This window comes from Geotrypetes seraphini, chromosome 15 (genome assembly GCF_902459505.1).
Source record: "Geotrypetes seraphini chromosome 15, aGeoSer1.1, whole genome shotgun sequence".
NCBI classification, from domain to species: domain Eukaryota; kingdom Metazoa; phylum Chordata; class Amphibia; order Gymnophiona; family Dermophiidae; genus Geotrypetes; species Geotrypetes seraphini.
In genome coordinates this window covers 19,833,552-19,851,577 of record NC_047098.1, presented here as the reverse complement: position 1 = coordinate 19,851,577, position 18,026 = coordinate 19,833,552, and the positions used below count along the sequence as shown (strand labels likewise).

Here is an 18,026-nt window from a genome sequence, read left to right as displayed (position 1 = left end):
TTCTTCCCCTTCTACCTCTAACCCTCTGTTGTAGTTCCTTTCTATTTCTCCTACTGTAAACCGCGTCGAGCTCTACGAACGTGGAGATGATGTGGTATACAAACCTAAGGATTAGATTAGATTAGACTATTTTCTATTAAAAGTGCGTAAACTGCTATTTTTGATGCTGTGGTTGCACAGGATCCTGCAGGCCCAAGAGAAATCTGTTCATGAGGCAAAGGGATATGCTGTGGTTCCAGTGGCTCCAAGCAAGAGGGGAAGTGGTGTGCTCTGGTTTCTGCAGGTGGAAGTTGTTCATTTGTCATCTCATCTCATTTTCCCTGCTATTCTGCCTTAGGTGGTGAGCAAATGGGGTTCCGGCAAATCCTACACCCTGGAAGCTGCAACTGTGATTGGTTCCTGCGTCTCTGTGCTGATAAAGTCTGTGCTGTTTTGGGCTCTGTTTCACGTCTATCGCAGTTTTGGCCAGGGCCTGAGAGAGAGAAGTAAGTGCTTTTCAATAAGATATCTGGAACCTAAGCTTAAGGGTTGTAGTGACTGTGTCTTGGATAGTAATGTGTTACCAATTTCTTATCATGAAGGTCTGGACATCTCTGGGCCACACGTTGGAAATCTATTTTATTAAAACAATTGTACAGGGCAGAAATCACTGTTGCGGGGTTTCAGCAAACAAGTCTTTCTGACAAGAGCCAGAGATATAGTCTGACCCACAGTGTGACATCATGTTTTCAATTGAAAGAAATTAATAACAATCAAGTACATGGTGAATGGGATAATTTTACTCCTAAGGTACTCAGTGTTGTGAATACATTACTGAGCTTGATGTTTTAGGGTTGAAGTGAGTATAGGAACATAAAACAGACAGTTCTAGGTGGACAAACAAATCCATCCAACAGAATCCAATAAATATCCTAAGAGGAACATCTAATCTAATTTGGGATTTATGGATCGCACTATGCTTAAATAGGTTCAAGGCGACTTACAGTACAATTTAAGGAGATACAATTTAATACAGTATAAGGATGCTACAGAAGATGCATTACAATACAGATTGAGAAATGGTACAAAACAGGAAGAGATGTCCAATAGACATTTGTGGTCCTAACTAGATAGCTAATTACTTAATCATGGAATACTAGTATTGGTCTCTGTTTTTTCCATGTGAAACAGCGAGCAGAAAGAAGAGGTAATTATAAAAATAACCTAAGTGAGAAGGAAACACACTGGAGGTCTATCCATCAATCAGGAGACAGGGGAGGGTGCAGTGCCAGACAAGGTGGTGCTGGTGGCCTTGAATTGATTACATTACATTAGTGATTTCTATTCCGCTTGTGCCTTGCGGTTCTAAGCGGATTACAAATTAGTAGTCTGGACATTTCCAGGAGCGTTACAATACAAAGAATCATGTATATAGCAGGTTACAATTGATAGTCTGGACATTTCCAGGAGAATTGCAAAGCAAAGAGTAAGTATATAATAGGTTACTGTGATGAATAATAATACATTTGGGATACAGTAGTGAGTTGTACAATGTTGAAGGTGTTGCTGTGGTGGTGGTGGTGGTGGTATTTATGAGAGTATATTCTAGTGCTATAGTGAGGTTAGAATGATGGGAAGTGTTTTTTGAAAAGATGACTTTTGATTTCTTTTTGGAATACTTTAATGTCTGTTGATTTGATCAGTAGATTGGAGATGGTAGGGTCAATCTTCACTGCCTGTGTCGTCAAAAGGCTGTCGTATAGTTTCTTGCGTCGGGTACCATTGAGAGGGGGGTAGATGGTGTCTGTGTCTAACTGTATCTTCCTGTGTGGTAGTTAGCTGGGACTGGCACTTAGACCAGACTGCTTTGAGACAGGGGTATAGGAGTAGCAATGCTAAATTTTGAAGCTCTTCAGGATAGCATTATTTTTCTCAAGCTATAGAAGTACCTATTATTATCCTAGATTAAGGAATGCATTTAAGATAAAAGGAATAAAGGTAGAAACATAAAAAAATGACGGCAGAAAAGGGCCACAGCCCATCAAGTCTGCCCACTCCAGTGACCCTTCGCCCTGATTTTGCCGACCCATCCCCTCCTTTACATCATTAGAGATCCCACGTGAATATCCCATTTATTTTTAAAATCTGCCACGCTGTTTGCCTCAATCACCTGCAGTGGGAGTTCGTTCCAATGATCGACCACCCTTTCGGTGAAGAAATACTTTCTGGAGTCACCATGAAATTTCCCTCCCCTGATTTTCAGCGGATGTCCTCTGGTGGATGAGGGTCCTATAAGACGGAAGATATCCTCTTCCACCTCGAAACGGCCCGTGATATATTTAAATGTCTCAATCATGTCCCCTCTCTCTCTTCGTTCCTCAAGCGAGTACAGCTGCAATTTATTCAGCCTTACTTCATACAGGAGATCCTTGAGCCCCGAGACCATCCTGGTGGCCATCCGCTGTACCGACTCAATTCTCAGCACATCTTTCCGGTAATGTGGTCTCCAGAATTGAACACAATATTCCAAATGAGGTCTCACCATGGATCTGTAAAGTGGCATTATGACTACTGACTTCCTACTGACAAAACCTCTTCAGATACAACTCCTCATTTGCCTTGCCTTGGAGGAAGCCTTTTCCACTTGATTGGCAGTTTTCATGTCATCACTAATGATTACTCCTAAATCCCGTTCTGCCGTGGTCCTAGCTAAGGTCTCACCATTTAGCGAGTAAGTTCTACACAGATTTCTTTTACCCAAGTGCATCACTTTACATTTTTTAGCATTGAAGTTGAGCTGCCAAGTCGATGACCGTTGTTCCAATAGTAGTAGGTCCTGCGTCATACTGTCAGGCAAAGTGCTTTTACCTACTATGTTGCACAGTTTGGCGTTGTCGGCGAACAATGATATTTTTCCTCTAAGCCCTTTGGTCATATCACTTATGAATATGTTGGATAGGATTGGGCCCAAGACCAACTTAATGCATTGTTTGATTAGCTTTCAAAAGTGACTCTTTTTCCTCAGATCAGAAATAGGCAACATTTGCCTATTTCCGATCTGAGAAAGAAGGATCACCTTCGAAAGCTAATCAAACAGTGTTCTAATTTAGTCCAATAAAAAAGGTATTACCTTTATTTTCTTTTAATTGTATATACTGTATAATATCAAACAGTGGACTAACAAGGCTACCACACCTTTTCACTTCAGATAATTCTAGAATGTAGGATTGGAACGTTGGATTTTCTTCGCTTTGTCTCTATTGAGGAACTTGGGTTTAGAATTGGGAAGGAGGAATGGGATAGAGGGGATAATGTGGTAGGGATTTTCAAGGTCAGGGATACCATATAGCTTATAAGAAACAAGACCTCCCAACCTCTGTGGAGATTGTCTATCATTGGAATGGGAGGAAGGGAAGTGGCATTATCGTTTTCAGTTATAAGATTTGGAGATATTTGTATTTACTAAGTGAATGTTGTCAGTTTCTACATTCGATGTTCTTTTGCAAGTAATTAACAAAAAATTGTTTATAAGGTAAGAAACATCTAAAAGCTATTCTCCTGATTCACAGAACTGTGTAACTTATTTTCTCTTTCTTTGACCTGCAGTGTTTTCTTCCTATGGAAGGATCGATTCTTGAGCAATACTTACTCATCTAAATGAGTCAGAGTGCTCTTAGAGTAAAGATGCCCACTGCAAAGAGGGTCACGTGGACGTTGAAAAGGACATTCCACAGTGGGTAGAGCCCAAGGAGCGGATACTGAAAGTATACTGGACTTGCAACAAGTGGTTTTCGGGAAGAGTTCTGATTTTGTGCATATTCAAAACGGGAGCAGATACTTGACCCCCTTGTAAAAATTCCATGTTTCTGCTTTTTCTTTTGTTGCCTGTGCTTGTGCAGCGAGCCCGTGCCATTGCAGGCTGCCTTTCCCTTTCATTTTGAACTAAAGCAGAGCAGACCAAAAGGCCATAGTGAGCTTCTGTGTCTGTTTCCAGTGAAGGTGATGTTCAGTCAAGAAAGGGAAGTATACTGATAGATGGTACAAGCTTTGCTTTTCAGAATAAGCCTTGTATTTTTCCTTCTTGTCTAAGGCACATTAAGGCTGCTCTTCTGGTGCTGATTTTTTCAGTGGCAGTCCAGAACAGCAAGCAGTGAATTTGTTTAAAATCTCTTTTTATATGTGTATTTAAGTGGAAATCCAAGGGGGATGGGGTCATACCTAGGGGATATTGTCGAGATCTCTGTTATCCTGTTTTTTTTGTGCTGTTTGGTCATCCCTTTTATTCCCAGGTCATAACTGGGAAATGATGAACTAATTACATGGAAAAGTAAAAGAGAGCAAGTTAATATTTTACATTTGTGTAGCACTTGTCATCCAGACTGTCCTCCCATGCACTTTATAATTCCAGAGCCAAGTGTCTGTACTTGCTATAATATATAAGATTTATATAAAGATACTGGGGCCATGCCCTAAAACTCCAGGTAGCATGCAATTGGTATTTGGAGCAAGAACACAAGCCTAGTGAGACTGTATCCATCTATAAAGGGTTGGTTTGGTTTTTGTAACTAAAGCTTTATTCTAGTGCAAAAAGCATACGAGCCTTGAACCAGTGGGTCACCTCTAATCGCGAGTTGTGTAGAATGCAACATCTACATTTTTTTCACGGCTCCACCTCCTGCATAGCTGTGCTATAGCTCCTCAGTTTTTCTTTCTACACGCAAGTTGGAAGGTGTTTTTCTGATATGCTTTGATTGAGTAGCGACCCATCCAGGATTGGTAATCCTGGTTGCCCCATATTATCCGTGTCTTCTTTCTGTAGATGAACCAGATTCGTATACCATGGCAGACACGGACAATCTTGGGCAACCAGGATTACCAATCCTAGGTGGGTTGCTACTCAATCAAAGCAGATCAGAAAGACATCTTACAACTTGTGTGTAGAAAGAAAAACTCAGGAGCTACATCACAGCCCAATGATGCGATGCAGGAGACAGAGCCGGGAAAAAATATAGATGATGCCTTCTATACAACTCACGCTTAGAGGTGAATAACCCATTGGTTCAAGATTCTTATGCCTTTCTACTAGAAAGAAAATTTATTGAGGTAAGAACCTAATCTTCCCTTGATGCAATACAGTAGCACACTAAGCAAATGCATGTGGTTTCTTCAGTAGACTTTTCACTCAAAATACAAAAGCCCAATATTTCTCTCCAAACTCCATGAACAAGCAGTCAAGAACAAGATCTGCATCAGGCCTGAAAGTTCTTCCACTTTTTCTCAAACATTAGCACAAACCTCCAACGAGGCTCAAAAGGCTCAACACAGGCAGTGATTTTTCTCTTTCTTTAAATATATATACTAGTGTTTTAGCCCGTTATATTAACGGGTGCTAGATGCCCTTTCCTTTGTCCTTAGTGCTTCCTTACCATGTCCTTAGTATTCCTTCCTACGTCCTTAGTGCCCCCATTGCCTCGGTCCTGTGTACTTAGTGCCCCAGTGCCTCCTTCCCATGTCCTTAGTGCCCCCATTGCCTCGGTCCTGTGTACTTAGTGCCCCCAGTGCCTCCTTCCCATGTCCTTAGTGCCCCCAGTGCCTCTGTTCTGTGTCCTTAGTGCCCTCAGTGCCTCCTTCCTATGTCCCCCTCACTACCTTCCAGATTTTGTCACACCCCCCACCCCCCCGAAGCCAGCCTGCCTGCCTCCCTCCCTCCCATCCCCCTGTGCAGTAGAACCCTTGAGCAGCATTTGGTAATCTCCCCAATCCCCTGCTATACCCCTAGAACTGGAAAGGCTTGCTATTTTGGCCTACTCATTTTCCAGAACTCTGTCACAGAGACCTATTTAATGCAGGCGTTTTCAATCTATTTCTCAGAACTTAGGCAGCCAGTCTTCGTTTTAAGATATCCACATGAATATGCATGAGCTAAATTTGTATGTACTGTTGCCACTGTATGCAAATCTCTCTCATGCATATTCAATATGGATATCCTGAAAAACCTCAAAATATATTGGGAAGTGGGAAACAACACATATATATATATATATATATATATATATATATATATATATATATATATATATATATATATATATATATATATATATATATATATATATATATATATATATATATATATATATATATATATATATATATATATATATATATATATATATATATATATATATATATATATATATATATATATATATATATATATACACACAAGCACACTCTTACCCGCGTGATCCGTGATCAGTAGGTCCATGGCCAGTAGGAGTGCGCATGCGCGCATACAATGGTCCCTGCGGTCTTGCCGGCTCCCTTACAGTTTATGCCCGGCGCAGCTCCCCCCTCACTGTAAGGAAGTTCTTCGTCGGTGCACCCCCCCCCCCCCCCCCCCCCCCCACCCCTCCTCGGCGCACCTGAACCCCCGCTGACCCACCCATCCGACCCTCCCACCGTTAGACGATCAAAAACCTCCCGACTCCAGCAACGTCCACAGCACTGTAAACACGCTGCTTCGCGGCAGAGGAAATCATGGGCAGTAGAAGGCCGCGAAGCAGTGTGTTTACAGTGCTGCGGATACTGCTGGAGTTGGGAGGTTTGTATGTCGTCTCGCAGTAGGTCAGATGAGAGAGCCAGTGGGGTTGGCTGCATGGCGGCGGTAGTGGGGGGGAACAACGGTTCTACTGCACAGGGGGATGGAAAGGAGAGATAGAAAAATGCTGGGTTCTACTGTACGGGGGGATGGGGGTATAAATGGAAAGATAAATTGTGTCTAAGATGGCAAAAGGAGTGAGTCAGAGCCCTGCTGTTTTGTCATTCCAAGGGCAAAAAAAAAATGAAGGGTAAAGGTGGGCACTGCCTCGAAAGACCTGGAGTCAGGACTCATTTGTAGCTGGGCTCCCATAATTATACCATGTTATGCAGTTTCCATCTCTATGCTGAAGTTCTCAGTGTCTCAGTTGCTATAGGTCCCAAAACTCTTAGTCTTACATTCCAGTTCCAAACATTTAACCAGTGCATTCCATAAATTTGGAACCCCCGCTGACAATGCAGATTGACTGGTAATCATATAATCTACTGAATCTACCATTAAGCACACAGCTGTTTCAGATCTTAAATTTCTGCTGGGTACATATACCTGTATAGACAATACTTGCTTTAAGACATTATATTGTGCTCTACAATTTATGGGCAAGCCAACATAACTGCTTTAGAATGGGAGTCGTGTGTGCATCGATCTACTCTTTCTAATGCTCTCGCTGCTAACATAAGAACATAAGAACATAAGAAGTTGCCTCCACCGGGTCAGACCAGAGGTCCATCCTGCCCAGCGGTCCGCTCCCGCGGCGGCCCATCATGTCCGCGACCTGTGAAGTGGTTACTGACCAATTCAATAACCTACCTCAAGTTCTATCTGTACCCCTCTATCCCCCTATCCTCCAGGAACCCATCCAAACCCTTCTTGAACCCCTGTACAGAGTTCTGGCTTATCACCTCCTCTGGAAGCTTGTTCCATGTGTCCACCACCCTCTGGGTAAAAAAGAACTTCCTAGCATTTGTTCTAAACCTGTCCCCTTTCAACTTCTCCGAGTGACCCCTAGTGCTTGTGGCTCCCCACAGTTTGAAGAATCTGTTCTTATTCACTTTCTCTATGCCCTTTAGGATTTTGAAAGTTTCTATCATGTCCCCTCTAAGTCTCCTCTTCTCCAGGGAGAACAGCCCCAGCTTTTTTAACCTGTCAGCGTATGAGAAATTTTCCATACCTTTTATCAGTTTAGTCGCCCTCCTCTGCACTCCCTCGAGTACCGCCATATCCTTTTTGAGGTACGGCGACCAGTATTGAACACAGTACTCCAGGTGCGGGCGCACCATTGCGCGATACAGCGGCATGATGACTTCCTTTGTCCTGGTTGTGATACCTTTTTTGATGATGCCCAGCATTCTATTTGCTTTCTTTGAGGCTGTCGCACACTGTGCCGATGGTTTCAGTGATGTGTCTACCATCACCCCCAGGTCCCTTTCAAGGTTACTCACCCCTAGTAGTGTTCCCCCCATTTTGTAGCTGAACATCGGGTTCTTTTTCCCTACATGCATGACTTTGCATTTCTGTACGTTAAAACTCATTTGCCACTTGTTTGCCCAGTCTTCCAGTCTCGTTAGGTCCCTTTGCAGGTCTTCACAGTCTTCCGTGTTTCTAACCCTGCTGCAGAGTTTGGTGTCATCAGCAAATTTGATAACCTCACATTTTGTCCCCGTCTCCAGATCGTTTATAAATATATTGAACAGTAGAGGTCCCAGCACTGACCCCTGCGGAACTCCGCTCGTGACCCATTGCCAGTCTGAGTATTGGCCTTTTATTCCAACCCTCTGTTTCCTGCCTGCCAACCAGTGTTTGATCCATCGGTGGATATCCCCTTGCACCCCGTGATTCCACAGCTTTTTATGTAGCCGTTCGTGAGGTACCTTGTCGAAGGCTTTTTGGAAGTCAAGGTAAATGATGTCTATGGATTCCCCCTTATCCATCTGGCTGTTTATTCCCTCAAAGAAGTGCAGCAAGTTCGTGAGGCACGACCTTCCCTTGCTGAAGCCATGCTGGCTCGCCCTCAGTTGTCCATTGTTTTCTATGTGTTCACAGATTGAATCCTTTACCATTGCTTCCATCATCTTTCCTGGAACCGAGGTCAAGCTCACAGGCCTGTAGTTTCCCGGGTCACCCCTTGATCCCTTCTTGAAGATGGGCGTGACATTTGCCATTTTCCAGTCTTCTGGGATCTCCCCAGTTTTTAGGGAGAGGTTACATATTTGTTGAAGTGTCTCTGCTATTTCGTTTCTCAGTTCTTTTAGTACCCTTGGGTGGATGCCGTCCGGGCCTGGTGACTTGTCGCTCTTTAGTCTGTCTATCTGTCTGAGGACATCCTCTTTACTTACCTCTAGTTGAATCAGTCTTTCGTCGTGTTCTCCGTTTATAAACACCTCGGGTTCTGGGATATTGGATGTGTCCTCTCTGGTGAAGACTGACGAGAAGAAATTGTTTAACCTGTCAGCTATCTCTTTTTCTTCCTTTATCGCTCCTTTCCTGTCTCCATCATCCAGTGGTCCCACTTCCTCTCTGGCTGATTGTTTCCCTTTCACATACCTGAAGAAGGGTTTGAAGTTTCTTGCTTCTCCTGCCAGTCTTTCCTCATACTCTCTCTTTGCTTTCTTGACCTCTTGATGGCATTTTTTCTGGTGTCTTTTGTGTTCTTCCTGGTTTTCCTTTGTTGGTTCCTTTTTCCATTTCTTGAAGGATGATTTCTTGTCGCTTATCGCCTTTTTAGCTGCAGTTGTTATCCATGCTGGGTTTCTAGTTCGATTTTTTTTTCTCCCTTTCCTAAACCTTGGGACGTACAGGTCTTGTGCCTCGAGCACTGTGCCTTTAAGCAGTGTCCAGGCTTCCTTTACGGTCTTCACCTTCCCTGAGCTGTTTCTGAGCTTTTTCCCTACCATTTTCCTCATGTCCTTGTAGTTTCCTTTTCTGAAGTTAAGTGCTGTCGTTGTGGTTCTTTTCACCTTTGGTGTTCCCATGTTTAATTTGTACTGGATCATGTTGTGATCGCTGTTCCCTAATGGTGCTAGTACCACCACTTCCTTTGCGGGTCCCTCTAGCCCGTTGAGGATTAGGTCTAGAGTGGCCTCCCCTCGCGTTGGTTCCGTGACTAGCTGCTCCATGAAACAGTCCCTTTTTGAATCAGTTGTGCCTACAGTTTAGATTTTGCAATGCCCAAATATAATGCATTGCAATAAATCAATCTAGTACTAAACGCTGCAAGATATTACAAAAATGAGTCAATGGCCAGGAGTTTTAGGGTATCGTCCTTAATATTTTTATTTAAATCTTATCACAGGAGTAGCAGAAACTAATTTGTATAGAGCTTTGATCTGTTTGTAGCTTCTGTCATGAACAAATTCTGCTACTGTTATTCCTGCATATAACCAGAGAGGCTTTCATTACATCTTAAAAAAAACATCAGTTGTACAATATGAAATGCAAACTGTCAGGTGCAAGCTTTTGATATATTAATTGAACTCTGTAAGTTTGCATTGCTTTATAAGAGAACAAAGCAGAGCCCCAGGGCAGCACAGATGGATCTGAGGGGCATGAACAATCTTTCTTTCATACATGTGGATCAGAAGCATATGTTAACGTCACCCAGTTTGCTTGTTCCCTGAGCATCTAAATTGAAAAGTTCAGACCTTTTCCTTCGCATAATCCCAGCTCAGAGTCTTCTGTCTAGCTGAGTGTTTAGAAGATATGAAAAGTAGAGAATGACACGGGGACAAATTTTTCCCCATTCCCGCAGGAACTCAATTTCCCCGTCCTTTCTCTGCGGGTTTTGTCCCTGTCCCATTCCTGTAAGCTCTGCTTTAACCACACAAGCCTCAAACACTTATGATTTTAAAGTGTTTGAGGCTTGTGCAGATGAGGGCGGAGCTTAGGCATTGGTGGAATGAGGCATTATGACATCACAACCTGAGCTCTAGAATGTTGCTACTTATGATGTTAAAGTGTTGGAGGCTTGTGCAGATGAGGGCGGAGCTTAGGCATTGGTGGAATGAGGCATTATGACATCACAACCTGAGCTCTAGAATGTTGCTACTTATAATTTTAAAGGGTTTGAGGCTTGTGCAGATGAGGGCGGAGCTTAGGCATTGGTGGAATGAGGCATTATGACATCACAAGCTGAGCTCTAGAATGTTGCTACTTATGATGTTAAAGTGTTGGAGGCTTTTGCAGATGAGGACGGAGCTTAGGCATTGGTGGAATGAGGCATTATGACATCACAAGCTGAGCTCTAGAATGTTGCTACTTATGATGTTACAGTGTTGGAGGCTTTTGCAGATGAGGACGGAGCTTAGGCATTGGTGGAATGAGGCATTATGACATCACAATCTGAGCTCTAGAATGTTGCCACTTATGATGTTAAAGTGTTGGAGGCTTTTGCAGATGAGGACAGAGCTTAGGCATTGGTGGAATGAGGCATTATGACATCACAATCTGAGCTCTAGAATGTTGCCACTTATGATTTTAAAGTGTTTGAGGCTTGTGCAGATGAGGACGGAGCTTACAGGAATTGGGCAGGGACAGGAAAATGAGTTCCTGCGGGGACCGTGAAAAAATTTGTTCCCGTGTCATTCTCTAATGCAAAGAACACAAGTATAACTGAGCCCACCTCTTTAGCTAATCTATCACTTTCTTCAGTTGTTAACAAAACATAATTGGAGAGGTGCATATTAACTTGGTTCTGTTCCGCATTCTGCCCTTAGATTTTTGTTGCCTGGATTTTAAAATGCCTTTAATACTTTTTAATAAATGTAAAAGGACATTTAATTTTAATGTTTTGATACTGGCTTTTTATATTTTTTAATAAATTATGAACAATGTACATGTTTATAGTTGTGCTTATGAATAATGCCAAATGTGGGGTTGATACTCACTGAGATTTTATCAGGGTAGGAGTCTTTCTTACCCAGATAAGTCCTGAACAGGCAATACCTAGATTTCCAGAAGCACATTCAGTACTTATTGTGAGCTTCTATACCACTACTAACAATTGGGGAGTCAATTCAGAGCAGTCTACATGAGCTTCTGTAGAGATGTTACCATACAGAGCTTCTCTGAGGTGTTATTTATTCAAGTTCAAGTTTATTTGTTCTTAATGAATCGCCTATTTTAAATTACTAGGCGATGTACAATACTATAAAATATACAAATAAGACATTGGTGTCAACATATAAACAACTTTTTGTTATACGATATAATTATCCTATAAAATACACAGAGCTCTGGGTTCACAGTCATTCGTGCGTGGGACAAAGCCGCCCTGACAATTGGGCCCAAGACTGCAGCGCACCGCCAGAAAAGTTAATTTTAAAGAGCTCCGATGGGGGTGTGAGGGGGGAACCCCCCCCCCCCCCCCAGTTTACTTAATAGTGTTTGTGCTGCTGTTGGGGGGGGGTTGGAACCCCTCCATTATAGAGGAAACTTAACTTTTTCCTGATTTTTTTAGGAAAAAGTTGTTTTTTGTATAATGTGGGGGGTTGCACCCCCCACCCCAACAGCAGCATGAACCCCCCACCCCACCCCCATCAGAGCTCTTTAAAATTAACTTTTACAGCGGCACGCTGGAGTCTTGTGCGCAACTGTCTGGGCTGAAATGTCGGCACGGCTTTGTCCGGCGCGCTTTTGTCCCGTCACCAGAGCTCTGTGGTGGTGTTGCAATACAGAGTTGTTAATACCGGCATGATTTTGCCATAAACCATCATCCTACTTATATACACGTGTTTATACCAAATCAATTGTCCTACGTACACATGTAAGACTAGGTTTACTATTGCAGCTAAATACTCCTACCACTATTTTGATATACCTCCTAAGGAGGTTGGCCATTTCAACTAAACATAATCTATTTACATGCAACCCTGTAAATTCTAGTTTCCTCTCTGTCAACTTCATAATTCCAGTTCCCTTGCTTGAATTTCCCGGTGCTTTAATTCCTTCGGTAGGGCATTCCACCTCATTGGGGCCATTACCAAGAAGTTTCCAAGTTTTATTAGTGCTTGATAAATCGCTTATTAAATATCTAAGTGATGTACAATTCAATTAAAATAGAAATACAAATACACTGACTTTTAAATAAAAAAACATACTGGATTAACACACATGAAACATGAGGGTAGAGGGGAAAAGTTACAATAAATTTGAAGAAGAAAATATACATTAAAGGGAGAAATAACTCAGGGAAAAGAAAAAAGCAAAATTATAGGATATTAAACCTAGGGTTAAAAAAAATTTGTATAAGAGTCATATATTAAAAGCATCCTTGAAAAAATAGGTTTTTAAAGCTCTTTTAAAAGAAATGAGGTCCTTTATGTCTCTAATGTACTGAGGTATAGAGTTCCATAAGGTAGGGGCGATAACTGAAAACATGTCTTGTCTTCTAGTACCAATAATTTTTAAAGATGGAACTGTTAACAGATTGTTTGAAGCTGAACGGAGAGTTCGAGAAACGTTGTATGGTATGAGCAGTCTAGTGATGAATTGGGGTTCATTATAGATCATAGATTTAAAAACTAGCAGTAATATCTTGTACGAAATTCGATGAGCAATAGGAAGCCAGTGGGAGTCTATCAGCAGAGGGGTGACATGGTCAAATTTCTTTGCGTTGTAAATTAGTTTGATTGCAGTGTTTTGGATGATTTGTAGCCTCCTTTTTTCTTTTTGCGGTATATTGAAAAAAAGGGAATTGCAGTAATCGATTTTGGAAATAATCAACGAGTGGATCAATATATTGATAGACTTAGGTTTAAGAAACTTGGAAATAGAACGTATCATACATAATTTATAGAAACATGATTTAACTGTATTCCCTATGTTTTCGTGAAATGAAAGCTTGTCGTCCACGATGATACCTAAAATTTTTAATGAGGAAACGGAATCTAAGGGAATGTTGTCTAGGACAAAGGCAGTGTCCAATGAAATGTCCTTTTTCCAAGGGAATAGCATAGATTTTGTTTTTTTGATATTTAAGGCTAATTTGTTGGTGTTCAGCCATTTTTTTATTGAGTCTAATTTCTTGTTGATTATCGGTATTTCCTCTGGGTTTCCTGGATCAATGGGGTGCAATAGTTGAATATCATCGGCATAAGCGAAAGATGTAAAACCGATTGACAGATGTTTAGAAGTGGGGACAAAAAAATATTGAAGAGAAGAGGGGAAAGAACATTCTTGCCCTGGTGCTTTTGTATTTGATGTCTTTGAAGGAAGGTAGTTGTAGTAATGACACAATATATGGGCAGATTACTGCAGTAACATCCAGTTAGTGGACTGGAGTTGGGGCAGATCTGGACGTTATCTGATCACCACTGATATTCAGTGCCTTGATAACTAATTGAGCCTGTAGTGTCTGAGCCAATCAGGGCCTTAGGCCCCTCCCAGTGAATCACATGATGTACCAGAGAGGGGCCTAAGGCCCAGTATCATAGTCTGAGGAAAGAGGAGCAGGAGGTGTTCTTAGTACCTCCTGCTCCCAACTTTTAAGAGGTATGGGGCAGGGGAACCTCGAGGGGGAGGGGGGCCTCCGGTGGCAAGAGGGAGTGGGCATCCCTCCTGCCTTTTTTTCAGGCAGAGGGGAGCTCCTTCGTGGCAGGAAGTAGTGGGCATCCCTCCTGCCATTTTGCTGCGGGTCAAGGATGTGTGGACGGTGACTCAGGGTGCTGACACAGATGGGGAGGGCATGACAAGAGGTTTTTTTTTTAAGGGACATGTTGTGTTTAACACACGCACATCTGTGCCATTAAAAACAATAATAGGAAAAATGCATTAAATTATTCCAATACCGAGGTATTTATCTTTATTTTTTGTTTTTTTTCTTCACGGTTGTATCTCTGACATGTTCCTTATACAGTAGTACAGGAGTAGCATAGCGTTTAGAGCAGTGGAATGAGAATCAGTCTCTGGCCTCAGGTATGAGCTTATGCAATTCGCCTTGACCTACCACTGAGAAGGTATGACCGAAAAAAATCAATCAGTCTCTGGCCTCAGGTATGATTATGCAACTCGCCTTGAACTACCACTAAGAAGGTATGACCTAAATCAATTCAAACAATTGACCTCTTCTCTACCTCTTCCCTCTGCTGTATAGTTGTTGGGGGGGGGGGGGGGTCTGTAAATCATTGTCTTAAATTCTAAAACATGACAGTGAGGTAATGGTAAGCATATTTTAGAACTGATTTGTACATTCTTTTAATCTTAGCTCTAATTCAAGTTTGTTCTGCATGCATCTATTTTAAAAGGCAAGAGTTGGTTCACTAGAGGCAGGTCTTGTCGGACAAATCTGATCAATTTCTTTGACTGGGTGACCAGAGAATTGGATAGATATGGTGTTTTTTGATTTTAGCAAAACCTTTGACAGTATTCCACACAGGTGTATAAACTGGGTGCCCTCGGGATGAGCCAGGAACTGGTTGAGTGGAAGGCAACAGAGGGTAGTGGTCAGTGGAGATCGCTCTGAAGAAAGAAATACAAGGTCATGCATTTGGGCTGTAGAAACCTGAGGGAACAGTGCAGCTTAGGGGGTAGGGGAAGGCCAGGCTTCCTGGCACCTGAAGGCAACGAGGATTCCCCCACAGTGGCCGGAGCATTTCATGCAGATGCTGGCTGCATCAACCGCTTGACGGGAGCACAATGCACACTTTTTAGTTTCTTTAAAATGCTCATTGTGAACCACTAGGGAGGAAAAATAAGTGCTGGTTAGCAATAAAAAATCAAATACACACAATTAAATATTTCCTTTCAGAACATCAGACACACCTACTATCTGCTGGAGAAAAATCTGACCAGAGGCTTAAGCCTGGATAGGAATTCCTTTATCTCTTTCTGCTGGTAGAAGGATATTATCCACATATCTGGATTGGTGTGGCAGGATGAGAAGGAAACCTTAAGAAGGATATGGCGTTACTCGAAAGGGTCCAGAGGAGAGCGACACGTCTGATAAAAGGTATGGAAAACCTTTCATACGCTGAGAGATTGGAGAAATTGGGTCTCTTTTCTCGGGAGAAGAGGAGACTTAGAGGGGATATGATAGAAACTTACAAGATCATGAAGGGCATAGAGAAAGTGGAGAGAGACAGATTCTTCAAACTTTCAAAAAATAAAAGAACAAGAGGGCACTCGGAAAAGTTGAAAGGGGACAGATTCAAAACGAATGCTAGGAAGTTCTTCTTTACCCAACGTGTGGTGGACACCTGGAATGCGCTTGCAGAGGACGTAATAGGGCAGAGTACGGTAATGGGGTTTAAGAAAAGATTGGATAATTACCTACTGGCAAAGGGGATAGAGGGGTATAGATAGAGGATTACTGCACAGGTCCTGGACCTGTTGGGGCGCTGCGAGAGCGGACTGCTGGGCACGATGGACCTCAGGTCTGACCCAGCAGAGGCATTGCTTATGTTCTTATGTTCATTTAAAAAAAAAAAAAGAATGCAAATTTAAAAGAAAATAAACCTCTACCTTGTTCTGAGGCAATTGCTATTTTCAGCTCCCTTTTTTGGTGCCTACGCTGTATAAAGATCTGCCATTCTGCACCGTTCTGTTTGAACATCAGAAAAGGAGGATGCTTCTAGTTTCAAGGTAGTGGTGGGTTTTTTTTTGTAACTCGCAGTATTCATGGGCAATTTTTTTTTTTTTTTTAAGAAATCAAATCTGTTTAATGACATAGGGCTCCTTTTACTAAGCTGCAATAGCAGTTTTAGCACGCAAGCTAGACGCGAACGCCAGCATTGAGCTGTCGTTAGTTCTAGCCGCGTAGCACAGGTTTAGAGTGTGCTAAAATTCTGTGTGTGCTAAAAACACTATCGCAGCTTAGTAAAAGCCCATAGTGTGCAAAAATATCAACATGGAAACTAGAAGTTTGAATGTTCTTTTTATTGAAATAGATACATGGATACATTTCTTGGAACTTCTTTTCTAACCTAATGGTTAGAGCAGCAGGTTGAGAACGAGGGAAGCCTGGTTCAAATCCCGCTGTGCTCTTTGTGCCCTTTGGCTTGGTCACTTAATCCTTCTCAGCTACAAACTTAAATTGTGAGCCTTCTAGGAAGAGAGAAATATATATTGTGCTCCAATGTAATTCATTTTGAGCTGCAAATGAAAAAAAAAAAAAAGAAATCATCATGAACCCAATCCAAATAAATAAATCAAACTTTTGAGCCCTGCTTTTGAGATTGGCATGGAATAGTAATAGAGCAGGGGTGTCAAAGTCTCTCCTTGAGGGTCGCAATCCAGTTGGGTTTTCAGAATTTCCTCAATGAATATGCATGAGATCTATTAGCATACAATGAAAGCAGTGTATGCAAATAGATCTCGTGCATATTCATTGGGGAAATCCTGAAAACGCAACTGGATTGCGGCCCTCGAGGAGGGACTTTGACACCCCTGCAATAGAGGATGAAGTGTAGAAACCTCTGCACAACCACCACTTCCCTCTCTGACTCTCTCTCTCATACTATCTAGGCCTGCCTAGTATTCTTTCTTCCTACCACCAGGTCCAACTCTACTAGTCTTTAAGACTCTCCTCTGTTCAAGTGTGGATGCTGCTGGAGACCTGGCAATTTGTGCAAAAATCTAGAGGCTTTGGGTCAGATGGCTGAAAATAATATGTAAATACCATATTTCCCCGCATATAAGCCGCCCTGGAGTATAGGCTGCAAAAAGAAAACCATTTTGTTTTAAACCTGCTAGTTAAGCTGCCCCTTGTTGCTAGCCATGGCTTATCTAGATTAACTGAACGTTTTTTTTATTTTTAATCTCCCCCCCCCCAACCTTTTGAAATCAGCCCCCCTGGTACATTTTTAAATCCTTCTCGCATACCTCCTTTGCTGGACGCTGCCGGCTTTGCAGGGCAGGAGCGATGTTTTCGATCGCAAGCCTGGCCTTGTGATGCTTCCTGAATTGCTGCCGAGAGAACTGACAGCCATTCAGGAAGGAGCACGGGACCAGGCTTGCGATTGAAAACATCGCACATCGCTCCTGCCCTGCACAGCTGGCAGCATCCAGTGAAGGAGGTATGCGAGAGGGATTAAAAAAAAGGACGGGGGATGATTTCAAAAGGTGGTTGGTTGAAGGGAGATGGGGGATTCATAGACCTGAGGGAGATTCCTTTGGGGCTCATAAGAGTACAGGGCCCTGATGTGTTTTGCTGTTGCTTTCTCACCGCTGGTGTTTGGGGGGGGGGGGTGCAGAGATTAGATTGGGGACTGTCCTTTGTTCCTCTTGGTAATTGTTGAGATCTGTTCCTTACCAGGCTGATGTTCCCTTATTATTTGCCTTGGATATAGAGTTGGAGCCTCTCCACTTCTTTCTCACTCAACTTCCCTTGTACACTTCTCCCTCCATATTCGTGGTTTCTGTATCTACGGTATCAATTCGCGGTTTTTCGGCCGCTGACTCTGCCCCCTAAAAACATCATCACTACAGGTTTTTCCTTTTATTGTACAGTATT

General features: G+C 42.4%; 1 protein-coding gene across 1 annotated transcript in view; it reads left to right on the top strand.

The window, feature by feature from the left end:
* LOC117349189 overlaps positions 1-4,459 on the top strand; it is a 39,630-nt gene extending 35,171 nt beyond the window's left edge. Inside the window, exons 8-9 of the mRNA XM_033922350.1 lie at positions 338-485; positions 3,586-4,459. Of these exons, the coding sequence (XP_033778241.1) occupies positions 338-485; positions 3,586-3,617 (180 nt within the window). The 3' untranslated portion in view covers positions 3,618-4,459. The remainder of the gene's footprint in view (positions 1-337; positions 486-3,585) is intronic.
* The last annotated feature ends 13,567 nt before the right edge of the window (positions 4,460-18,026 follow it).